At 36.6% G+C, this 24,498-nt stretch overlaps 1 protein-coding gene across 1 annotated transcript in view; it reads left to right on the top strand.

Moving 5' to 3' along the window:
• B4GALT6 (beta-1,4-galactosyltransferase 6) overlaps window positions 1-24,498 on the top strand; it is a 35,257-nt gene extending 10,759 nt beyond the window's left edge. Inside the window, exons 2-9 of the mRNA XM_030012009.2 lie at window positions 6,994-7,110; window positions 7,471-7,584; window positions 13,960-14,084; window positions 14,601-14,717; window positions 16,323-16,510; window positions 18,808-18,930; window positions 19,742-19,843; window positions 20,887-24,498. Of these exons, the coding sequence (XP_029867869.1) occupies window positions 6,994-7,110; window positions 7,471-7,584; window positions 13,960-14,084; window positions 14,601-14,717; window positions 16,323-16,510; window positions 18,808-18,930; window positions 19,742-19,843; window positions 20,887-21,034 (1,034 nt within the window). The 3' untranslated portion in view covers window positions 21,035-24,498. The remainder of the gene's footprint in view (window positions 1-6,993; window positions 7,111-7,470; window positions 7,585-13,959; window positions 14,085-14,600; window positions 14,718-16,322; window positions 16,511-18,807; window positions 18,931-19,741; window positions 19,844-20,886) is intronic.

A 24,498-nucleotide genomic window follows, 5' to 3' on the forward strand; every position in this document is an offset into this window, starting at 1 on the left:
GCCTTGCACTGTGACAGGAGTGATGGTTGGTACAAATGCAGAAAGACAGTAGTGGAAGAAAATCACAGAATAGTTGAGATTAGATGGGACTTCTGGAGGTCATCTGGTCTAAACCCCTGGCTTAAGCAGGGCCACCTGGAGCCAGTTGCCCAGGACCGTGTGCAGGTGGCTTCAGAGTATCTCTGAGGATAAAGACTCCACAAACTCCATGGGCAACCTGTGCCAGTGCTCGGTCACCCTGACAGTAAAAAAGTGTTTCCTGATGTTCAGAGGTAACCTCCTGGGTTTCAGTTTGTGCCTATTGCCTCTGGTCCTGTCAGTGGGCACCACTGAAAAGAGCCTGGCTCCATCTTCTTTGCATCCTCCCTTCATATACATTATATACATATACACCCACCCTTTATATACATTGATATGATCCCCCTGAGCCTTCTCTTCTCCAGGCTGAACAGTCCCAGCTCTCTCAGCCTTTCCTCATAGGAGAGATGCTCCAGTCCCTTTGTCTTCTTCATGGCCTTTTGTTGGATTCTCTCCAGTATGTCCATGTCTGGAACTGGACACAGTACTCCAGGTGTGGCTTCATCACTGCTGAGTGAGGACTGGGAAGGATCACCTTGACCTGCTGGCAACATTCTTCCTCATGCAGCCCAGGATGCCATTGGCCTTCTTTGCAGCAGTGGCACATTGCTGGCTTATGTTCAACTTGGTGTCCACCAGGACCTCTAAGGCCTTTTCTGCCAAGCTGCTTTCCAGCTGGGTGGTCCCCAGCATATATTGGTGCCTGGTGGTGTTCCTCCCCAGGTGCAGGACTTTGCACTCCTCCTTGTTGAACTTAATGAGGTCCTTTTGGCCCATTTTTCCAGCCTGTTCAGGTCCCCTGGATGGCAGCATGACCCTCTGGTGTATCAGCTACTTATCCCAGTTTTGTGTCATAAGCAAACTTTCTGAGGGTACACTCTGCCCCATCATCCAGATTATTAATGAAGATGTTAAATGGGACTGGACCTGGTATTCACCCCTGGGGTACATCATTAGTCACTGGCCTCCAACTAGACTTCGTGCTGCTGATCACCACCCCCTGGGCCTGGTCAGTCAGTCATCTACCTCACTGTTTGCTCATCCAGCTTGTCTATGAGGATCTTATGTGATACAGTGTGAAAGGCTTTACTGAAGTCCTGGTAGACAATGTCCGCTGCTCTCTCATTATCTACCAGGTCAGCAATTTCGTCACAGAAGTTTATCAAGTTGGCCAAGCATGACTTCCCCTTGGTGAAGACATGCTGACTACTCCTGATGACTTTCTTGTTGTTCATGTACCTGAAGAATGGTTTCCAGGATGAGCTGCTCCATCACCTTCCCAGGGATTGAGGTGAGGCTGACCAGCCTGTAGTTCCCTGGGTCATCCTCCTTGCCCTTCTTGAAGATAGGAGTGACATTTGCTTTCCTCCAGTCTTTGGGCACGTCTCCCAGTTGCCATGATCAATCAAAGATTGTCAAGAGTGGCCTTGCAATGACATCCGCCAGCTCCCTTGGCACTTGTGGGTGCCTCCCATCAGGGCCCATGGACTTAGGTATGCCCGGTTTGCCTAAGTGTTCCCTGACCTGATCATCTTCCACCAAGGGTACATCTTCCTTCAGCCTTTCCCCTTGGTCTGTGTGACCTGGGATTCCTGAAGGACAGTCTTACTAGTAAAGACTGAGGCAAAGGTGGCATTCAATACTGCAGCCTTTTCCATGTCCTGTGTAACCAGGTCCCCTGTCCTGTTGAGCAATGGGTCCACTTGTTCCCTAGTCGTCGTTGTGTAACCTATGTACTTACAGAAACCCTTCTTGTTGCCTTTGACATCCCTGGCCAGATTCATTTCTATTTGGTCTTTAGCTGTCCTAACTGCATCCCTGGATGCTTGGATGTTGTTTCTGTGCTCTTCCCACATTACCTGTACTTGCTTCTACCTTCTGTATGCTTTTTGTGTTTGATTTTTTTCCAGGAGCTCCTTATTCATCCATGCAGATCTCTTGGCATTTTTGCTTGACTTCATATTCATTGGGATGGAGCTCTCTTGAGCTTGAAGCAGGTGATCCTTGAATATTATCCAGCTTTCTTGCCCCCCTCTTCCTTCAAGGTCCTTATCCTGTGGGACTCTTCCAAGCAGACCTTTGAAGAGGCCAAAGTCTGCTCTCTAAGTCCAGGGTTGTGAGCTTGCTTTGCCTTCTCCTTCCTGCCCAAGGATCCTGAACTCCACCATCTCATGGTCACTGCAGCCAAGGCTGCCTTGGATCTTCACATCTCCAGTGAGCCCCTCCTTCTTGATAGAGTATGAGGTCCAGCAGAGCACCTCCCCTCGTTGGCTCCTCTATTGCTTGTGTCAGGAAGTTACCGTCAATGTACTCCAGGAACCTCCTGGACTGCTTTTATCTGGCTGTGTTGTCACTCCAGCAGATATTGGTGTGGTTGAAGTCCCCCATGAGGACCAGGGCCTGTGAATGTGAGCCTGTTTTCCTGTCCGTCCGTAGAAGGCATGATCCACTTGTTTGTCCTGGTCAGGTGGACTATAGCAGACACCCACTATAATGTCACCCTTAATCCTGACCCATAAGCTCCCAGTTGGCTCCTCTTCCATCCCCAGGCAGAGCTCCATGCTCTCCTGCTGCGCTCTCATGTAAAGTGTAACTCCGCCTCCTCGTCTTCCCTTTCTGTCCTTCCTAAACAGTCTGTATCCCTCTGCTGCAACACTCCAGTCATGGGAGTCATCCCACCATGTCTCTGTGATCCGGATAAGATTGTAGCCCTGGAACTGCACACAGATCTCTAAGTCATCATGTTTATTTCCCATACTGTGTGCATTAGTATACAGGCACTTGAGGGACACCCCAGCATGTTAAGGGTCATATTCATTACAGCATAGGTAACGTTTGTGGAAAGCTGTGCCAAGCTCAGGAAGATGACTAGCATTAAAGTACCATTGACAGCTGAAAAGAGGATTGCTGTGGAAGTCATCAAACTGCAGCCCTTGGTATTCTCCTGTCAGTCGTCTTCCCTCACCACGCTAGGAGAAAAGATGTATTTCTGTGTTACGCTTCTGGCTGTTGTAGATTATCTTGAATGCTTTGTTGCTGTTGCTGCTGGTTGATGTGATGTGAACTGTGCTCTTCTTCACAGGTCTTTGCCGACAAACCTGTGCCAGTAGATGAGTTTTATTTTTAGGATTAAGTTAATATCTTTGATTTTTGCCTGATGCTTTTAGCTTCTGAAGTAATTAATTGGCATTGAAGCATCTGCTACTACCTAAGCAGCTGTTGAATGACAATGGGGTAAACTGATCAGGTCTGTACTCCTTGTAACTATGATTGTGCTGGGGACCCAGGTAGCTGGGACAAAGTGCGCACAGGAAGGATGATGTTTCATTGTGTTTATGTATTTAGGTAGAGCTGGATGGTGAGTTGACAAGCAGATCAGCCAGGAAGAGGAGGTGTTGGATTGGGGTAGACTACAAGAACAGCTTGATGGAAACATGACAAGGCTAGGTAGATCTTCCCGTTAGCAAGAGCAGCTCTTGAATACTTAAGCCAAGGTGGCAGCAGACTTTGCCTGGTTGTTTTTTTTAATTCTGTCTTTTCATGATGCCAGCTTTTGAGAGAAATGCCTTTTCTAGCTTTGTCTCTCACAAAGGTCTCGTGTGTTTGTTGTAATTTTTCTCCTCGATCAGAAGGAAGTTGTCCTTCAACAAAGGGGAGATGCAGATCCTTTTGCAAAAAATCTGTTTTATCAAGGTTTATGTCTGCATTATCTGGACTACAGTAGAGTTTCCCACAGGAATTGAGAACAGTTATACGGCCCTCTTGACTTTCTTGTGGACTTGTTTGAAGGTCTTAGTCTCAGTTCTGTACTGTATCACATTCCTAAAACTGCAACAGTAACATGTTTGAGTAGATTTTTCTAATATTACTTGCAGTAACTTCTGGAGCAAATCTTTCCTCTCAACCATATGGGGAGCAATGCTGGAGAGTATGCTCGCTGGCTGCACAGTGTCCATAATTTCTTGTCACTGCATGTGTAGTAAGTGACATCTATCTGTCTAACAGCTGAAGTGTTTGCAATCAATGTGATTTGGTAGCAGCCAGAAAGAAATTTCCAAGGCTGGTGAACATGTAAGTAGAAGAAAAAGCACTGACCGTTCTCATTGAGAAAGGTGGTATCATTCTTAGGAAGTTTGAAGATACGGGCTTGTACTGTTGATGAAAAAGGAACAAGAAGTACCTAATGAAATGATTTACGGGCTATCAGAAAGAGGTCTAAGCATAGGTCTTCGGAGACACATGCTTTGGATTTGTGACCAAAACAGTGTTGATAAACACAATGTTTTAGCTATTGCTGCACAGTGCTTGCAAGCTTTTCTGTTTCCCACTCTGTCCCCCACACCAAGTAGACTGAGGCTGGGCAAGAGGTTGGGAGGGTTCACAGCTGACCAGTAGTGACCAAAGAAGTATTCCATACCGAGTAATGTCATGCTGAGCAATAAAACTGGTGAGTTTTTTTCCCCCAAAGTAGCTGTTGCTTGGAGACTGGCAGGGCATCTGTCTCCTGGTGGTGAGTTTAGTTGGGTGGTTTGGTTTTTTTTTCATCACTTTTGCCCTTCTGATTCTTTCCCCCATCCCAATGCAGGGGAGTGAGCAAGCAACTGGGTGGGTGCTTACCTGCCAGCTGGGTCAACCCACCACACCTGATATATGTGAATTAAAGTTATGTTTCTGTAAACCTGCTGTTCTGCAGTGTTAAAAACTCAAGTGACTTGGCTTTTGGTATCATGTTAAAAAGGAGAATATAGCACAAAATCTTCCAGAGGTTATCTCTGAAATCAGTATTTACTAACTGATTTATATTTAAAAAGAACTTTTAGTGTTGGAATAGGAATATATTGAAGAGAAGAGTTGTACAGTAATATGTGGGGAAAAGAGAAGGGAGGATACCAATTTGAAATATGTTAAAGTTTGAAGAAAGTAATTCTTTGTTAATTAGGAAAATTTTGTCCTACTTGAAAGGCAGAAATCCAATTTTACTTTCAGGGAAGTTTGAATTTTGAAATTGTTTGTTTGAAAGTAAATAATTGTTCTTGGAGGAACAGATCAAACTGCTTTTATGTTCTTGAGTAGATGACTTCATATATGAACTCAAGAATTGTATAGATTCCCTGAAATGTTTAATACAGACACCCTAAAAACCAGAATTTGAATGGAAAACTATGAATGTAAGAAAATAATTGGAACCCCAGAGTGCTACTTTACAGTGAATTGGGTTAAAATTTTGGAAGTTTTTGTGCAAGTTTTCTGTAAGGAGATCTGAATGTTATCTGTTGTCTTGGATCCTAGTAAGAATCATTCTTGCTGGATTTCCTACCTCTGACATCAGGCCAAGGTTGTAGTTGCTTTGTTTTGTTTTGTTTCTGTTTTAGTGGCCAGGGGCTGTTGAGACAACTTCAGGATCCTAGCAGCTGAGTAACTTTCACAAACATGTAAACTTTTGTTAACCAAAACAGCTAGTCATGCTGGCCAAGAGTTTGAGAATTACGCACCATGCATAGCACCTGACATGTTCAGAGCCTGTTTTTTAAGTGATAATATTCCTTGTTTTAATAAGGAGTTGTTTGAAAGCCAGGAGAGCCCCTCCATTCATTCTTTTTAAAAGAAAAACATTGTTGTAGGGTTTGCAAATACTATTCCTTAAAAGATTTTGTTGGTATTTGTGTATCTGTGGGTGTCGGTAGTATTGTTTGCTGATGTGGTAGAATTAGTCACTGTATTTTCCTCTGGAAATGCCCCAGTCCTTTATAAACAGTTCTTTGTAGCTCTGATCTTTTTGCATTGGGCTGTAAGAAGATATCAACTGATCTGGTGTTACTTGTGTCATGCCACTGGTGCCGGGTCATCTGATGAAGCGGAGTTCCTGAGATAATTTTCTAATTTTCTTTAATCTCTTTAGGCCAGAATAAGATTAATCTGTTGTTTTTCTGGTGTGTTTAGTTCTTTCCTCCAAAGTCTAGGGGATTGTTTGGTTAGGGTGGTTACTAGTTACAGCGAGCCAAATATCTGCCAGAAAAATGGGTGCTTAACATAGGTGAAGTGACAGATGATACCTTTGATCCTGTTTGCTACCTAGAGTAAAAACTGTTCTGCAAAGGGAATTTTTCCTTCCCTTTACATTATTTTTTGAGCTCTGTGAGTCCTGGATAGACATTTGCTTACTCAGACATAAATGCGGCTTCTTTTCCAATTTACTCTCTTCTGTTTAGGACAAAGAATTGTCTTGAGATCAAATTTGTGGCTTTGAGTGCAAGGCTGAGACAGAGGAATATTTCATGCTGTTGTTAGTGAGTTGCTTAATTACTCAGAATGTTGATTTACTCACACTTGATGCCTATAATAAATATTTCACATATAATTATCAAACACTAATACTTTGAGATGGGCAGTGATTTGTAGCAGTTGTATAACGAAACAGCTGTTGGGGGTGACTGAATAGCAGTACATTTTGACTGAAAGTTGTGATAACTAATGAGTAAAAAGGAGGACTATTCTATGGGACTAAAAGATTTTCTAGATGTTTTTTGTCCCGTGTTTCTATGATGTATATGTAGACGCATATATAAGGGATGTATCTACATATGAAAACCTTTTTATTGGTAAATTCAGTTGTTTCTTGGCACTGTCAGTTGCTTTTTGTAAGTTAAATAGAAATGAAAGTGTCATATAAAGTGTGTATTGATATTTTATAATTTTGAGTTTTTATATAGACCTGTGGTTATGAATCCATTATATTCTTTTGTTTTGTTGCTGTTAGGTTTCACTCTTTGTGGATCTTCATCTCGAAGGATTAATGTTCACTACCCATGGATTCAGACATAGTAACAAATATTGAACACATTATAAATGAATGTTAGAATAATTTGGAAATACCTTATTTTAATTCAAATTCAAAATTGCTTTTTGTTTTATCAGCAAACACGTATCTCTTTATGGTGCAAGCTCGTGGTATAATGTTGAGAGAAAATGTAAAAACAATAGGACACATGATCAGATTGTACACTAACAAAAATGCTACACTGAATGGCACAGGTAAGAATATTTCTTATTTAATTTCATTTTTAAAAGAGCTTTATGGAAAAAAAAAAAAGCCAAACCTTAATGACATAGCTTGATTATGAAGACCTAAACCCAAGTCCTACTTCTCTGTAACTGGAGTGAAGGCCAAATAGTTACTGTTTATCAGTTCACTTTAGCAGGAAATATTTGTCATAGCTGTAACAAAGGTATCTTAATTTAATGATTGTTCCTTTAGTTCATTAAAACGTTTTTTTTAATCATGCTGCTAAGAATTTGTTACTTTAAAAAGTTAATGCTCTCACCTGCATGATGATATGTTACAAATTCAGTGGATAACATAGGTTTTTACAAAAATCAATTCCTCTTTTTAAGACTATCCTGAAGGAAACAATTCTAGTGACTGTGTTGCTCAAACAACAGTGTATCTTCCAGAAAACTTCACTTACTCTCCTTACCAGGCTTGTCCAGAGAAGCTGCCTTACATGAGTAAGTTTTAAACTGACCTTAATGTTTATCTAGTACATTGGATTGTGCTTAAAATACAATTATTTTAATATAAAATATAACTGTAAGGAGTCCACAAATATAGCAGAAAATAATGAATAAAACACATCTGAGAATGGACAATAATGCTTATTAGAATTTTGCCTGTAACTATTGTGTTACTAAAGCTTTTGGCCTCTTTACTAATCACCTAATGTGTTTTAAATTTTATTTACAAATCATTTTATTTTCTACAAATTAAATACTAAATGTTTTTGTTAATATGTAGGAATACTCTAACTTCATAAAAAGTACCCATTCAGAGTTGCATATTTTGAGGAATAGTTAAAAATTTTCTTTTTGGAAATGGTATTTCTAATACGAAGATTCATGAGTCAGAAACTAGTTCTCAAATCTTCATCAGCTAATTGCAGTTACCTCAGTATATAGGAAACTGAACAAGATGGTGTAGTGAAGTGGAACTGATGGAGGTAGGAGTGCTAAAGCCCTGTCATAATAAGGAAATAGTACTTATGTAATAAGTGAAAAGCTGTGATCCTCAGGAAATTTTAAAATTAAGCTTTCAAACCCAGATGTTTAAGATCCCAAGCTATTAAATAGAACTTGATTAGGTAACCCTAACTTTATTTGTCTTTAAGCCTAGATCTAAACTTCTAATTCTTTTGTTTGAAAGTATTTAGTTACAGAGGAGTGTCATGCAGAATTAAGAAACTGCGTTGAGTACTTTGGCACCATTGCTGTTCTGGTTTGCTGGGTTTTTATAAAACCTATAATATCACAGCTGTCCTAAATAGCAGTATCCCAGTGTATGTAGATCTTATAAGCAGGTATTGCACACAATTAAGGCAGTTACACAAAATGAGATTGGAAGAGTTCCTTGATGTAATTCGGTGTCCTTAACCTGGTATAATGGTATAATAATGTGGCTGAAAGGCTGTTGGCATAACTTTATCTTCTTTCTGTAGACGAAGTATAGCTTTGGGAATACTCTTAAAAATTCTTGTTAACTGTAAATTTTCATGTGAATTCCCCTTTCCTGCAAACTTGCCATTGTTCAGATTCAGCCAAAATTCTGGGCATTGTTTGCTCTCTTCCAGCTTGTAGAGAAAGCAATCCTTAAAGACCAAGAAGTATTAGGCAGGAGACCAGTTTTGAACACTAAAAAGAAAGAGGCAAATCACTCCTGGTGGTGACTGCTTTACCTTGACCTTCACCACTGATTGTTTGCTATTAGAGATAGTTCTTATATTTAACCTTTATAAATTTGCAGTCCCTTGGCTAAACCAGAGTTCCTTCTTAGAAACCGCTATTGAATTTTCAGCTTTTCTCTCTATGTTAGGAATTGTTATTACATTATCAGAGTTGCCATAGGAAGCAAGGGATGATTAAATATAAATGGTTTTTTTGTGCTCTGCATTTGAAAGAAATCATAACTTGAGTCAGTAATCCATGGAGTTACTTAAGTTCTAGTAAATGTTTTGTAGACAGACTTAATATTTTTGAGTGAAGAACTAATAGTAGCATTAGTATAGATCTCAAAGCTAATTAGTTAAATTGAAATGTCTCATTTGGTGTCAGAATGTACCAACTAGAGGAGAAGAATCAACAACTCTCTGTAAATAAGTGTAAATATTTTACTAGAAATGGCTGTTCATTAGTATCTCTTATGCTAACATGTTTATGTTACTTGCTATATTTAAAATCAAACAAGTAAACTACTTACTTGTAAGAGAAAATATGAAATGGTTTCTGAAGATATTTGTGACCCCTTCCAGAATTCTAACCTCTTGTCTTTTAGGCTAACACCTGACTTAAGCTGTGGGCTGTCATTCAGCATGAGCAAGTAATTAAGTCTTTAATATAGCAGTTCAAATCCATATCATACCAAACAATGTTGTTGATAGCCAAATTGAGTTGCTGTTCATTTTTTCTTCAAAGAAAAATAGTGGATTTTATTAGGCTAATCTAGATTCCATGATAACTTCTTTTTTAATCTCAACAGAGAAGTTTATCCAGTGAAGAGTACAGTAACAGTGCCTGTTATCTATGTTTCTTTTCAACACCTCCAAATTCTAAACTTTGTCTCTTACATTGTAATTATACAGACATAGAGCCAAAAGTATAAATCAGTTGCTGTTGCTTATGAGCTTAAATCATGTAGAAAACTGTCTTAATCCAAGTAGCAATTAACCATGGTGTGATTATATCCTTATTTCAATCTCTTTCTCTCCAGAAATAGGGTTTGACTTTCAAAATCATGTGGATGTTCTATAATACTGCACATGTAAACAAATAAAGCTAAATTATTCCAATAGTAAATATTTTAGCTACTTTGGGAAACAAAAAGTTCGAAACATGTCAACTCGATAACCAGAGAAACAAGAATGATGATTATGCTGATTGAAAAATGCATATAAATTAGTATTTTTTATGAAACTTTCAAGGGATCTGGCAGTTGAATTCTGCCAGATTAGTTAGTTCAAAACTGCATTGGCTTCTGCTACCTGTTCTACTTGTGTATTAGTCTGTTGTCCAGGAGTGGAGGGATGAAGCAAGTTAGAACATACTAGGGTACCTTAGTAGGTCAGCCTACTTATAGCATATTATCCTAAATCATTAATGCAGATTTGTTTGCACTGACAGGTATTTAGAATTGCCAGAGTAGGGATTCATTCTACTCTGCCATCCTTGCTATCATCTTCATTGGCTATATGTAATTTACCCAAATTTGTCTATAGGTCTCCTTATTGCTGCTCTCTTTTCCGTATTTTTTGTTAGTAATCTCTTTGTACTTTTTGTGTCCTGCTTAATTTAATAGAGAAATCATAATTTTAATAGAAAATAATTCACTGGATAAATTACTGTTCAGCAAAGAGATGTATATCTCACCCTTTGATTTTCATGTATACCTTTTTAATCGCTATCTCTGTATTTAATTATAATCTAAATAAAACTTCTCTGAAGATTTAATGCAATGAAATATTGTAGGTGGTCCTGAGATAGCCAGGGAAGAAAGCTTTTTGAATCATATATATTTTGACCTGCTTAATAGTCTAAGGTTATTATAGAAGTCAACTACTCTTCTTTACATCAACTTGCCAAATTTGTATCATGAAAGGAGTATGGTAAAATCATGTTTTGTTGCAAGTACGTATGCTCTTAAAATAGGAACATCTAGTGCCTTTTGTGCGTCACTCAGTCTTTCAGGTTCTAACCCACTGGTTGAGCATTGCTGTGCTAATCCATAAGCAAGACACCTCTACTTCAAGACAGAAGCAGTACAAAAGAGTCTCTAATCAGCATAATTTTAAATTTTAATACTGACTTGAGAGGTAAATGGAAAGCAGATCGGTTTTTTCAGTTACATGAAATAAAACCCTCATGTTAAGAATATTTAAGCAGTCTGCCCAAGTCACTTCATGGTTTGACTAAGAACTGGCTCTTAATGAGCTATAAGAAATATCCAGATCTTCTAGTTTGATCACCTCAGTACACTGGGGTTGAGTATACCTAAACCATTTTAAATAGATATTAGAAAAATCTATTTTGTATTAAAAAAAAAAAAAATCATCAATGGAGGAAGTTCTACTGTCTCCAGAAGTAGTATATTCTAGTATTCCATTCGCTGAATAGTTAAGCTTTTCCTAATACTCAACCTGATACTCAACCTGCATTTAGGTTTGTTCGCACCCCCTGCGCCCTCGCAAGTTGGTCGGATTTCTCCTTGCCCTTGATACTTGGAAAAAAGTTGGTTACCGTCTATGTACTAAATTACTCTGTCTTGGAAAAGACTTAGTTTTTGTCAGCCTCTTCCTTTGTAGATAAACCAGTACTTTCAGCCTTTCTAGACTACATAGTTTCAAAAGCTCTTGTCATTCTTGATTTTTGTCCTGTAGACTTTCTCTAATTTGATTTCCTTTTGAAGCATCATAACTGGCTAAAACCCTGGTTACAAAACAAACTAGTAATTACCTTTTCTGTCTTTCTTATAACACCGGTTAATGTATTCCAGAATGACATTTGCCATTTTTGTGCAATTGCATTACAGTTTATTGTCTCTTGTTAATAGGCAATCCATTATAAACTGTCAAAATATCTTTCTGCACATTGCAGCATAGCCAGGTATTTCCTGTTTTGTGTGTGTATGCTTCATTTCTCCTTCAGTAACAATCCATACTTTTTTTTTATTAATTTCACTCTGCTGATTTAGGTATGTATCTGATTTGTTGAAATTACTTTTGTTTTCTGATTCTGTTCTTCAAAATGCTTTCTGCTTCCTCAGCTTTCTTTTTTTGCAGGTTGTGTAAATATGTTTCATTGCAACATACTAGACAGTAATGGAAGTAGTGAATAATAAGGCCAGATATTTACTGAGATGCCGCTTCTCCTGCCCCCCACCAATGGCAGGGAAATACTGCTGATTTCTATTCGCCCATCTCCTGTGTACTTTTGATAGTACCAATATTTCAGGGTTTACTATAGCTACTTTTTAAACAATCTGGAGGGAATTTCATCATGTCTCATGAAGTTAGAAGCACCTGCTTACCATTGCTCCTTTTGTTTTTTTTCCTTTAATTTAAGCTCCGTAAGCATCTGATCACATCTAAACTTTTCTCAGGAGACTAAGGCACCCGAGTCCTTTGCATCATGTGTTGTTTGCTTCCTTTTCTGGTGTAGTAATTGACCTTTATTTATCTTTATTTTGCTATTAGATTCTATAAATAAACTGAAAGGCTCTTGTTGCTTCTCTGTCTCTTGGTAGCTGAAATTGATTTAGTGATTTATTTATTTTTTTAAATTTAATTTGTACATGTTTATACTCTACATATACTTGCCCTTTGTTGATTGCCCTTGTATCTACTTTTTGTAAGATTTCTTTTTCAGGTTATTGAAGAGTTTCAGATACAACCATAATGATAATCTAAGCTTTTTATTTATCTATTTATTTATTTATTTGTATTTAAAGTTCTGTAGGATTAGCTTGTTCTGGTGTATATTTATAGTCTTTTTCCAGGAACTGCCAGCTTTCCTTTTTCTTCTAAATTAAATAAATAAATAAATATGTGTTTGTTTAAATCTGCTCTTAAAAGATCTTCTCCTTATTGTGCTGTTCCTGATCCTTTTTTCTCTATCATCTTCCTTTTTTTTAAAGTTACCTTCTACATTTACATGTAGTTCTACTTATAATCATGTGCAAAACTAAAATAGCTCTTGCAGTATCTTCTGCCTTCTTTTGAAAACAATAGTTGTTCCTAGCATGCTGCAAAAGTTTCGATATTTCCAAAAGATTTAGATAGCTAGTCAATTCACTGTTAAAACATGAAGCAATCTTTTGGACACAAAGAGGATCTTTTGAGTATGGGCACAGAGGAGAAAATGGGAGTGATTTCTTTCATTAACTTTAAATTTCCAACTCTCACCAAAAGACTTAAATTTTTAAACAAAAATAAGTAGAATATTTTGTGGTATCTCTCAGGTGGTTATTGCAAGATTTTTATTTGATGATCTAGCATAGTAGTTGCTGAAGAACAACTTGAGCTTTTGGTTAATGAGTGTTACACTACTCTTCTCCCCAGGTTTTCTTGATTCCTTCTACTTCTGTGGGTATTTACTAAGAATCATTATTTCCAGTTTTGAAATTTATACACATAAATAATGACCGACAACTTTTAGCTATCAACTAAGTGTAAATATTTTCTCATAATAAGTACTAACCTGATTTTTTCCTACCATACTGTGGTCTTTATACAATATCTTAGTGAATTCCACTCTCAGCAGTAGCCATTTGCAAATGGGCTTTTTCCATTGGGCTAATTTGTTCTATCAGTGGTAATTCTCAAGTCCAGGAACTTGCTATAAATAGGTTTGATGCAGACAGTAGTGAATTAGTGGATGAAGGCTGTACATGAAATGTGCATAATTATCAAGAGTTTAAATTGAGGAAGTTTGCTGAGTGTAGTGATGATATATTTCTTTTTCTGTGGAAGTGCAGGTAGGAAGACACCCAGAATTTGAGTATCAGTTCAGTAGTGCAGATGATGTGGAATGGTTAACAGTGGTACTTGAAGGGTGACTCTGATTTTCTGGAATATATATAGAATTCCAATTACTTTGCTTGTTCTGTGTCCTCTGAAATGAGTATTTTGCATATAGGATTTATTGAAGGAATGTTTATATTGGGAAATATTGAAATTCATTCTGTCAAAACTGAATATTAAAAGGGTAGTATAAATTGTTTCTTTTTTATCTGTAGGTAGTGTAACTACAAATTTCTGATGCTATTTGTCTATGATATACCACATAGTGTTAGATCTGTTTTCTTAATTGAAATTAATAAATAATTTTTTTTACCTCTAGGAGGCCTTATCGATGTCAATATGAGTGAAATTAGTTTTGATGAAATTCAGCAACTGTTTTCAAAAGATTTAGACATTAAACCAGGAGGACACTGGAAACCAAAAGACTGTAAGCCGCGATGGAAGGTGAGATGCTGCTTTTCTGTTTTTTTTTCTGTTAGTGTATAAGAATAGTTTACCATTGCAAGCACTCAGTCTTTTACTGCTGTATATTTTATATAATACATACTATGTTATACTATATGTGTTATGCTATCTGTGCTCAAGAAGAGACTAAAGCTTGAAGAAAAACTTGAAATGGATTGTCAGGAACTTCTAAATGTTCACTAACTGTTGTTACTAAACATTTGTCGTGGATGCAAACTTGTCCTATGTGTATGTTGCTTAAAGTATAATTAGAAGCAAGTGAACATAAAAGGAAAATCTTATTTATATTCTACTCAGAATTTTTTTTCTTTTTTTAATTGCTTGAGCAAAATTCCAACACACTTTCCTAGCAGGAATGAAGGTGTAAAACACCAAGCCAGTTTAAATGTAAAAGTTGAAAAGCCTATGTAAGCCATGGGAAACTTGATCTGTATTGAAACATTAGAATTTAAAAATGCTAATATAATAGTTTAATATGTATGTAATTTTTTGAAGGTGGCGATCCTTATTCCTTTTCGGAATCGCCATGAGCATCTTCCAATTTTTTTCCGTCATCTGATACCTATGTTGCAGAAGCAGCGGCTGGAATTTGCCTTCTATGTTGTTGAACAGGTAACAGCATTTAATTGAAAAGCGACTCTTCCAGATTCCTTCCTAAAGGGCACTTGATGTTCTTATCAAGATTTGGATGAATCCCGAATTTAAAAATTGTTACTCTGCTGTTCTAATCCTTTGAATGAAAAGGGAAAGTTCGTGTTGCTTTTCTTCAAATACAGGCTAATATTTTATAGGTGATAACATGGCCTCTTTGAATCTGTTGTCTCTGTAAGTTTTCAAGGACAAAAAAATGGGGCTACATCTGGCTGGTGACCAGTCACCAGCAGTGTTCCTCAGGGTTCAATTCTAGGGACGGTTCTGTTCAGTATATTTATCAATGATCTGGATGCAGGAGTTGAATGCACCGTTAGCCAGTTTGCTGATGATAACAAACTGGGAGGTACTGTTGACTCTCTTGAGGGATGGGATGCCTTGCAGAGGGATCTAGACAGATTGGAGCATTGGGCTATGATTAATGGGATGAAATTTAACAAGTCGAAATGCCGGATTCTGCAGCTAGGATGGAGTAAAGCTGGGCACAAGTATAGATTTGGAGAGGAGTAGCTGGAGATCAGCCCTGCAGAAAGGGATCTGGGGGTGCTGGTCGGCAGCAGGCTCAGTAGGAGTCAGCAGCATGCCCTGGCATCCAAGAGGGCAAACCGCATCCTGGGGTGCATCAGACACAGTATAACCACCCGGTCCAAAGAGGTGATCATCCCGCTATATTCAGCGGTGGTGCAGCCTCACCTTGAGTAGTGTGTGCAGTTCTGGGCCCCACAATTCAAGAAGGATGTGAAGGTCCTTGAATGCATCCAGAGGAGAGCACCAAAGCTGGTGAAAGGGCTGGAAGGCATGTCCTGTGAGGAGCGGCTAAGGACTTGTCTAGTTTGGAGAAAGGGAGGCTGAGGGGTGACCTCATTGCTCTCTGCAGCTTCCTGAGGAGGGGAAATGGAGAGGGAGGTGCTGAGCTCTTCTCCCTGGGATCCAGTGACAGAACATGTGGGAACGGCTCAAAGCTGCATCAGGGGAGGTTTAGACTGGACATGAGGAAGCATTTCTTTACCAAGAGGGTGGTCAAACACTGGAACAGGCTTCCTAGGGAGGTGGTCGATGCCCCAAGCCTGTCAGTGTTTAAGAGGCATTTGGACAATGCCCATAATAACATGCTTTAATTTGGTTAGTCCTGGAGTGGTCAGGCAGTTGGGCTAGGTGATTGTTGTAGGTCCCTTCCAACAGAAATAGTCTATTCTATTCTACTTGACTGTTTTAACAAGAAACAAAATGTAATGTTTCTTAGTTTGCATCAGTATTTCTTTAACTCATAATGTCATGCTGTATTAATGCATCCATATTTTGATACTTCAGAGTTTGTAGTGCTATAAGTTGCTAGTGCTGTTTAGTTTTGTGTAAGAGGGGAGAACAGCTGGACTTTTAAAATCATGAAATACAGTTGATGTAGTTGGTGCTACCCAGAGCTATTGCTCTGCTTAGCTAGGGCAATAACAGGCATCTTTGTCAATGCTTTTTTTTTGTGTGGTAGAGGATGTATTTCTCATAGTATTGAAATTTTGTCTCTTTCTTCTTGATTCTTACAATGTCTCCTTTGTTTTCTGTTTGAAGACAGGTACACAACCTTTTAATCGTGCAATGCTCTTTAATGTTGGCTTCAAAGAGGCTATGAAGGATGCTGTCTGGGACTGCATAATATTTCATGATGTGGATCACTTACCTGAAAATGACCGAAATTATTATGGATGTGGAGAAATGCCACGCCATTTTGCAGCAAAGCTGGACAAATACATGTATATGTAAGTAATTAGCTTTATTCACGTTGTTTCTTAAAGACCCAGAAACATTCTTAAAGTGAGCAAAGTATGAATTCTGTGACAGTATATACAGTAGGTGAAACCAATAAAACAGCCTCCTACCATGCTATTTACATAAATGAATATCTAGTTATTAAAAGGAAGTTGTAAGTTTAGTGTCTACATTTGATATGTTCCTAATTTGAATATATTATTTATAATTTTCAGTGTCGAACTTGTTGCAGTGAGGTTCATCTTTAAAAAAAAAAAAGGCTATGTGTGTTAAGGGGGTAAAACTTACCTTGCGTATTAGCAATCTTTTCTGGGTACATAAGCCTTTGCGGTGATGTTAACAAAGATAAGCAGATGACCTGCAGCAAAATACCACAGGAAAAATGTCTTAATTATCTCATAAATGTACAATTTATTTCTGCTTTGTACTGCTTTTTAAACAGATTTTGTTACTGCTAGACCATTTTGTATCTATTCAGTCTCTGTTGACATTTGATGAATGTAGTGGGTCCTGCTGTTTTGTTACCTCCTTTCCTTCTGCCGTTTTACATCAATGATGTTTCACTTCCTTTTTAACACTCCGCACTCTCATGACAGTCTCCCAATCACTTCACATAAAGCTGTACCTTATTGCTTGCTACATCTGTGTATTTGCCATCCTGAAATTTTGTGAAGTTGATCAACTTGACAACCTAGTCAACCTGACAGATCAAAAGCAATGTGTTTGGGCTTCAGGTTCTCAGCCAATTAGCAGTCAAACCTTTAAAGATTTTATGTGTATTTAAAAAGATGTAAACAAACACATATAACTATGTAAGAGATTTCCTCTATTTTTATATGTATTTATAAAATACATACTTTAGGTATTTATATATACATATATGGAATTTATAAAATGTCTAAATACAGATAAATATTTACAAAATATGCTTATGAAGTAGATGCATATTTATGAAATATAAAAATATATATATTTATGTATATATACAAAAAAGTGCATGTGTACCACACACACATACATACATATGAATAAAAACCTTGAACAGTTCCATTAACTGTCATACCCCAGTTTTTTTTATTTTTGGTTGGTGGGTTGGTTTTGGGTTATTGGTTGTTTTTTGTTGGTTGTTTTTTGGGTTGGTGGTGTTTGGTTTTTGGGGGTTTTTTAGAACACCTATTATTTCAGTTAAATGTTGAACGGGATATATAGTAACAACCTTCCCCAAAAGCTGTTAAGATTTGGTTGAATCCTGTGTTTCCACAGAGATCAGAAATTACATGACTGTGTATTTCTCTTTCTTTCCCCTTGCATTCTGGAGTTATTTGTCCTTCAGTGTGGCAATTGTGTCCTAAGCAATGGTAAATCTTTTATGTAGATAGTCCTAACTCCTTGAAGGTTCCAGATTTGGAAGAATCTCCTGGGAAATATGTTTGATTACTTTTATTTGATGAAATTGTATGCTGTTTCTGAAAGAGGAACACACTTCACTGTAGCAGCTTCTGGGTTAAGGATGCAAGTCAGTATTGATGGAAGTAAATATAGATACTTAAATATTATAATTTTTTTCTAGATTGACAGTGTTCTGAGAACTGGAAATCACATTGCCTGGGCCTTAGTGTGTTATGCTGTATAGCTATAGTGGCTGTTCGTGTTGGCCAACTGCTTATTACTTAATAATACGTTAGTAATTACTGTATGCTTACTGACAAAAAAGCCTATAGACCCTTTTGACTCAAAAGTTTGGCTTCTAAAAACTGGAAAATTGTTTTTTGAATAAGTATGTATTTCACTGTGGTTGAATATGTACTGTTAAACTGTTCCTCTCAAGTTTTAAGTTCTGTAGAATATAGTTATGAATTAAAATTACTGAATTGATGCATTACTGATTTGTAATTTTTTCAGTTGATTAAAGAGAGGGTTTTTTTCAGTTGAATAGTGTCAAAATACATTCGTTTGAGGACTTCACTTAACACTTCAGCTATGGGTCTAAATTAGCCATCTGAAATATGTGATAGACTTACCTCTACTTTCATGTGGTGATACTAATTTGAGCTACAGTTTAAGAGTACCTTTTATGCAAATCAGACACTACTGCAAACATTTTGTTTAACTTTCATATATGTTACTTAATGCCAGTGATCTCTGAACCAGTTTCCCATAGTGAATACATTCAGCATCTGTTCATGTCCTTAGTTTGGGGTTCTTGTTTTTTTGAAAGTTATTGTTCAAAGAGAGGGCTACCTATCTAAGTTCAGCTAATAATACAGAATTTGTCTTTTGTTTTCAGTCTTCCATACAATGAGTTCTTTGGTGGTGTAAGTGGCCTGACAGTGGAACAATTCAAGAAGATCAATGGGTTTCCAAATGCCTTTTGGGGATGGGGTGGAGAAGATGACGATCTTTGGAACAGGTGAGTGTTCAGTGCTTATGTCTTTCTCATTGTTCTGTGGTATTCCCTCTTTGAGAGCAATTAGGTGTTTTTTCTGTCAGTTGTTACCTTTTAAAAATTTGTTTTAAATGAAAAAATTCTAACATTTCTAAAGAACATACCTTTTGAAGGGATAAGTACAATGTTCTTTTTTCTTGGCCTGGGGACAGTTAACAGGCTTTTGAGAGACAGGTCTTGTAACAAATAATGGATATAACAACAGATAACAATATTAAGCATATTTAGTCTCATTCCTTCTAGTCTTCTGTCTGTTGCTTTTTGATTTTAATTTAATCTTTCTTGCTGCTACCATTATGGAATACCATCCCACAGACGTGTAGAGTAAGCATGAGTTTAAGTATCTTAGAAGCAGTGTTTGAGAGAGAGGTTAATTTGTGACTATACTGACAGTAAACAAGTGTAAAATGTTCCAGTTGAACTGTTGAAACTGTTGAAGTGTCTGCATGCATTTATATATAAAAAGATATATTTTAAAGGAAGAGTTTGTATGTTTTTGTTCTTTTTCCATAGTATTTTCATATTTTTATGCTGTTGTGCTTTAAGAACAAAGCAGGAAATACTAAATATAAAATTATTATTATTTCACACTTTACTGGTTTTTGCAAGTTTTTTTCGTTGTGTTAGGAGTGTTTTGGTTCTTTCAGGGAGAGAATGTCAGTGAACGTAAAGACTTAGCTTTAAAAGATTTAATGCGTATTTTTCACTTTTACTATAACTTGTAAAAACATCTTTTTAATACTCTCCATACAAATGTTCATGTATTATACTGCAGGGTTCACTATGCTGGATACAATGTAACAAGACCAGAGGGAGATTTAGGGAAGTACAAATCCATTCCTCATCATCACAGAGGTGAAGTCCAGTTTTTAGGACGGTAAGAAAGATGGAGAACTGTTCAAATATTAGAGCTAAAGATGTAAAATTTTTTCTTACACACATACAAATAAGCAGTCAGTGCTTATTCCCTCTTTAGTGCTAAACTTCGTATTTTCAGATATTTCTTACTTAACCATGAGAGAGGCTGAGTTTGTGTGTCAGAAGGTATTATCTTCATAACCTTTGATGCAGAGTGTTATTGTTCCTTAATAGTTTGGGCAGTAGTGCTGGCAGGGCTCCATTAGTTGGTTAATTTGGATATTCTGCAAAAGGAAGCAGTACAGCTAGGGGAAATGACTCCTGCATGAAAACTGACTTCAAAACTCCTCAAGGATTGGTTTCTTCCATCACATTTCATTCTTTTCTGAGGTACAGGTCTTCTCATTTCCTGCTTACATTGACATGAACTTTTTCTTTCGGGGTTCCTTTCTTTTGCTACAAAGAAGCAAAACACTTTAACTGGCTAGCAGGTTCTGGCTGCCCTAGATTGGAATAGCAACCAGAATGCAGCAGATGAGCTACGCCTAAAAATTAGCATGTGAAACACAAAATAAAAGATTTATGGTATGTGTTTTCAGATAATTAGAAATACTGCTCAATTCTGTTATCAGTGGATGGCTCTTTCTGGGAACGTCTTTATTTTCTGTATTATTCATAATTTTTAAATTGAATGTTCCTAAATCTTCTCTGAGTTCCATAGCTGAGTTTTATAGCAAAAGAACATGAAGAAATTGAATGTTCTTTAAAAATCATTTTAGTTTTGGATGATAAAAAGTATACATATTAAATGCCTTCTTTGTTATTTAGTCTTAATGTTAACTTATGTATGTGAACATAAAATCTAAGTGTATTAAAAAACAGAAAGCAGCTTGCTTTTAAAGCTTAGGTAGGTAACTTGGTAATTTCAAAGGGCTGAGAGGTAGGTTCAGAATTTAAAGCATATTTCAAAATGAAATGACTGTTACAGTGTCATGTCTAACATCAATTTAATTGTTTCTTGCAAATCTTTCTCATGTTTTCTTCTTCCAACTCCCTCTGCAGATATAAACTTCTGAGGTATTCCAGAGAACGTCAGTATATTGATGGGTTGAACAATTTAATATATACTCCTAAAATACTTGTCAGTAGATTGTATAAAAATATAACTGTTAATCTTATACCAGAACTTGCTCCTGTTAGAGACTATTGATGGAAGTGGAATGACAAGCTACCCTACCAGAATAAACTTTTAACACTAGAAGCTACTAATAGGCACTGTAAAACAAAACCAACAAACAGCAGCTTAGAATTAGAGATTTTTGACCATTTGATGATGCATATTTGGGATGAGAAGTAAAGTGATTGTATGTATCACGCATTTCATTCTGAAAGAAAAGCCAGCAGCTACCACTCAGATGTTTACAGCATGAGACTACTGTTCAAGCCTTCATTCTTCATATTCTCTATCTTAACCACTCAACTAAATAAACTGCAGAAAACAGACTTGTAGCTTCTCTGGAAGTAGGAACAGAGGCCTCTTCTTCCAGGAATTTTTTATACTAAACCGCCCCCGCCTCGTGTATTTAAATGAATGCTTTTGTTTCTTTTTAAAATGTGTTTTGTAAATATGTGATGTAAATTAATGTGTGTACATTGCTTTTAAATTGCTCAATATTTTATGCTTCAGTATGTATTTGAGTGTGTTCTCGTTTGAATTGTATAGGAATGTTTTTATTAGCATGAAAGAACAAGTGTAAAATGTAAGTATGCTTAAAAAAAGGTTATACCTTATGTGAAATGAAGGAAATACTAATTGTTGGCCAGCTATGACTGTAAACTGTTATACTAGTTTTGAGCTCTAGGCCTCCTGCATATCTATATAGAAAAATCAATTTCGTATATGAACTTGCTAGAAGAAAGCTTTTAATTTTATTTATTGCCAGCAAAATTGTATGATACCCTGCCTGCCATCTAAATCCTATTTATATGCATATTGCATGCGTATTATGGAAAATCTTGCGGTTGTTGCGTATTATGATCTACAGGAACTCTTAACTGTTTCCAAGTGTGCCACTAGTGTCAATGTCAGGGATTTTAATGCCTAAAACAATGTGTCTGGGTGCGTACAGTATTTTGGTATTGTTCTTTTTTTTTTTTTTTTTTAAATCCTAGTAAACAGCACTTTTATTCCTCCAAAATCAGAAAAGCCAAAAATGTGTCTTCATTGGAAGAATATTAAAGTTAGATTTTTAAGAAAATAATAAAACATAGTTCTAATAGTTCTAATGCTTGCAGTGTCGGATTTTCAGAACTATGGTGTTGGTCAGACTGTTCCACTGATGATGGCATAAGCGGAACTGAAAGCAGGCCAATTCCAAGTGCTTTTTAAAATTCCACTCATAATATATTAATCAATATAGCTATTTAAGGGCCTATTCTGGTAGAGTGCTGAGTGCTTCTATGATGCACTAAGTATCCTCAAGTCGATGACTTTCAATGAGATTGAGGTTGCACAGTCCCACTAAGGATTGGTCCTGTCTGTTTCTCTATTTTTGTGGTGTTATATGTATGAGTAACTAGCCTCTTTCTTTGGCTTATAATGAAAAACATATCTTATTTTCTGTTTGCTTGTAATGTTATGCTACCTAAAAGCATCCCACTGCTAAGCATTATTACCTTTTCCTAATATTTTTTTACATCACTTGTTAATACTAAGGAAAAGGACCGGATCATTTATTTTCTATGTTAATGCAAAGATATTGACCAAGATCTATTAAACTGTTTTGTTTGTCACAGTTACTCAACTCTTTAGGAACCAAAGACTGACTTCTGCTCCCATGAAGAATGGAAAGCAGTATATAATAAGGATTGTTTATCCATAGAGTGTTCTGTAAGAGTGTTGACAAAGCATACTAACTTTAACTCATTACTGTGTGTTGGTTTCCTGAATTGCTGCCACAGATGGTGTGGTGCTTTGTACATTTGAGTTTGTTTGCCATAAACACCTTCTATTTCTTTGACATCCCAGCAGCAAATTTTGCCCTTAGCCATTCTTCGGTAAAGTTATGAGCTTAGTTGTAGGTATGCCAAATATTTAGTAGAAATGTAATGATTTAATTTAAGTAGTTGAGAACAATTGTAAGGGATATTTTAAACCATATTTGAATTACCTTAAAATCTACCAGTTAATCTAATATGCTTTAGGAATGATGTAATGCGATGAAAGTAACAAAAAGTGAGCATAAAGTGAACAAAACATCCTTCAAAAGCATGCTTAAGTGGTTTGAACACCTCCTGATATATTTTTCTATAACTGAGTGTATAGAATATTCTGAAGCATATGGTTAAAGGGGAGATAATTAATACACTGTATGAACAATTATATCTTCAAAATAAAGTTAGTCTTATTTCATAACAGACTAATACAATTCTTTAAGAACTGTTGAATAAATTTTTAAATACCTGATGTAATTTTGAAGTGATTTCTGGTTTTCAGTACAAGTTCACCTACAATTTAACACCTATGATTATGAAACATCCTTTGGTACTGTAGGTCTGTACTGTTTTCTGAAGCATGCTTTTGTGCCCATCTGTTAGGCATTCTGTGAAATTAATGTGCAATTTTTAAAAATTCTAATGCATATATATGTATATATACGTACATATATACATACTATATTACACATATGCTGTGGCTGAACTAATATAACTTTACAGCTCTAAGTGATTAATCATGTATGGTCTTAGAAAAATGTGATTTAAACCAGTATGTGAATGGATTATGACATATAACTGAGTTCTTAAAAAGTTTACATTTTGGTGCCCCAAAGTGATGGATGTTAAATTATGAATTGTTAACGAACACTCTTCTCTAAATACCTTTTATCACTTTGTTGGGAAGTTTTAAAAGTTGCCATCTTAAATTACATCAAAATAGTGTTTGTATACTACCTGCCTGAACTCAGTACTATTCTGTAGTGAATTTTAACATAGACAGTGCCTTCAAACAAAATAAATGCGATGCAGAACTCAGAGTTGTGCACATTCCTTTTGATATTTTCATGATTCTTGTAAAATGTAGAGAGAAGCCAATCACATTGGCTTTTGCATTGCTGAGAAGGCAAATTAAGGATGTCTTCTCTTCAAGGAGTGAGCATGGAGGGAGAAGAAAGAGGGAGTATTTTACAAGATTCTGAAGGTCTTGCAAATTAACAAGTAAAAACATTACAGAAATACTAACAGTGGAATCTGGTTAATATGCTAAGATACTCTTAAGCCCGTTTGCTGTATTTCAGATATAAGTAGGAGAATATAAAATATAAAATCCATTTTGCAATAGACAGTATATTGAAAAGCAAGTGCAAAATGTCCTTTTTCTTGGATCTTGCCAGTCTATTTTTCTATTGTTATGTTTACTAATGACTATGTTGTAGTGGGTTACTAATGAGACAGTTATTTAAAAATATTAAAATGTTCCATTGCATATCAGCAAGAGGAAGTGTACTTAAGATTATTTTATTTGTAGAGGTATGTAAGATAGGCTTAATGAAAAATGCACTGAAACAAATGCTGGGAATTTCCTGTGTACTATCATAATTTTGGTTTTTTTGTTGTTCATGAAAATGTTTGTACTTTTTTATCATTGTCTTTTATGAAATATAATGTTCTAAAGAT

This window comes from Aquila chrysaetos, chromosome 4 (genome assembly GCF_900496995.4).
Source record: "Aquila chrysaetos chrysaetos chromosome 4, bAquChr1.4, whole genome shotgun sequence".
Lineage (NCBI taxonomy): Eukaryota > Metazoa > Chordata > Aves > Accipitriformes > Accipitridae > Aquila > Aquila chrysaetos.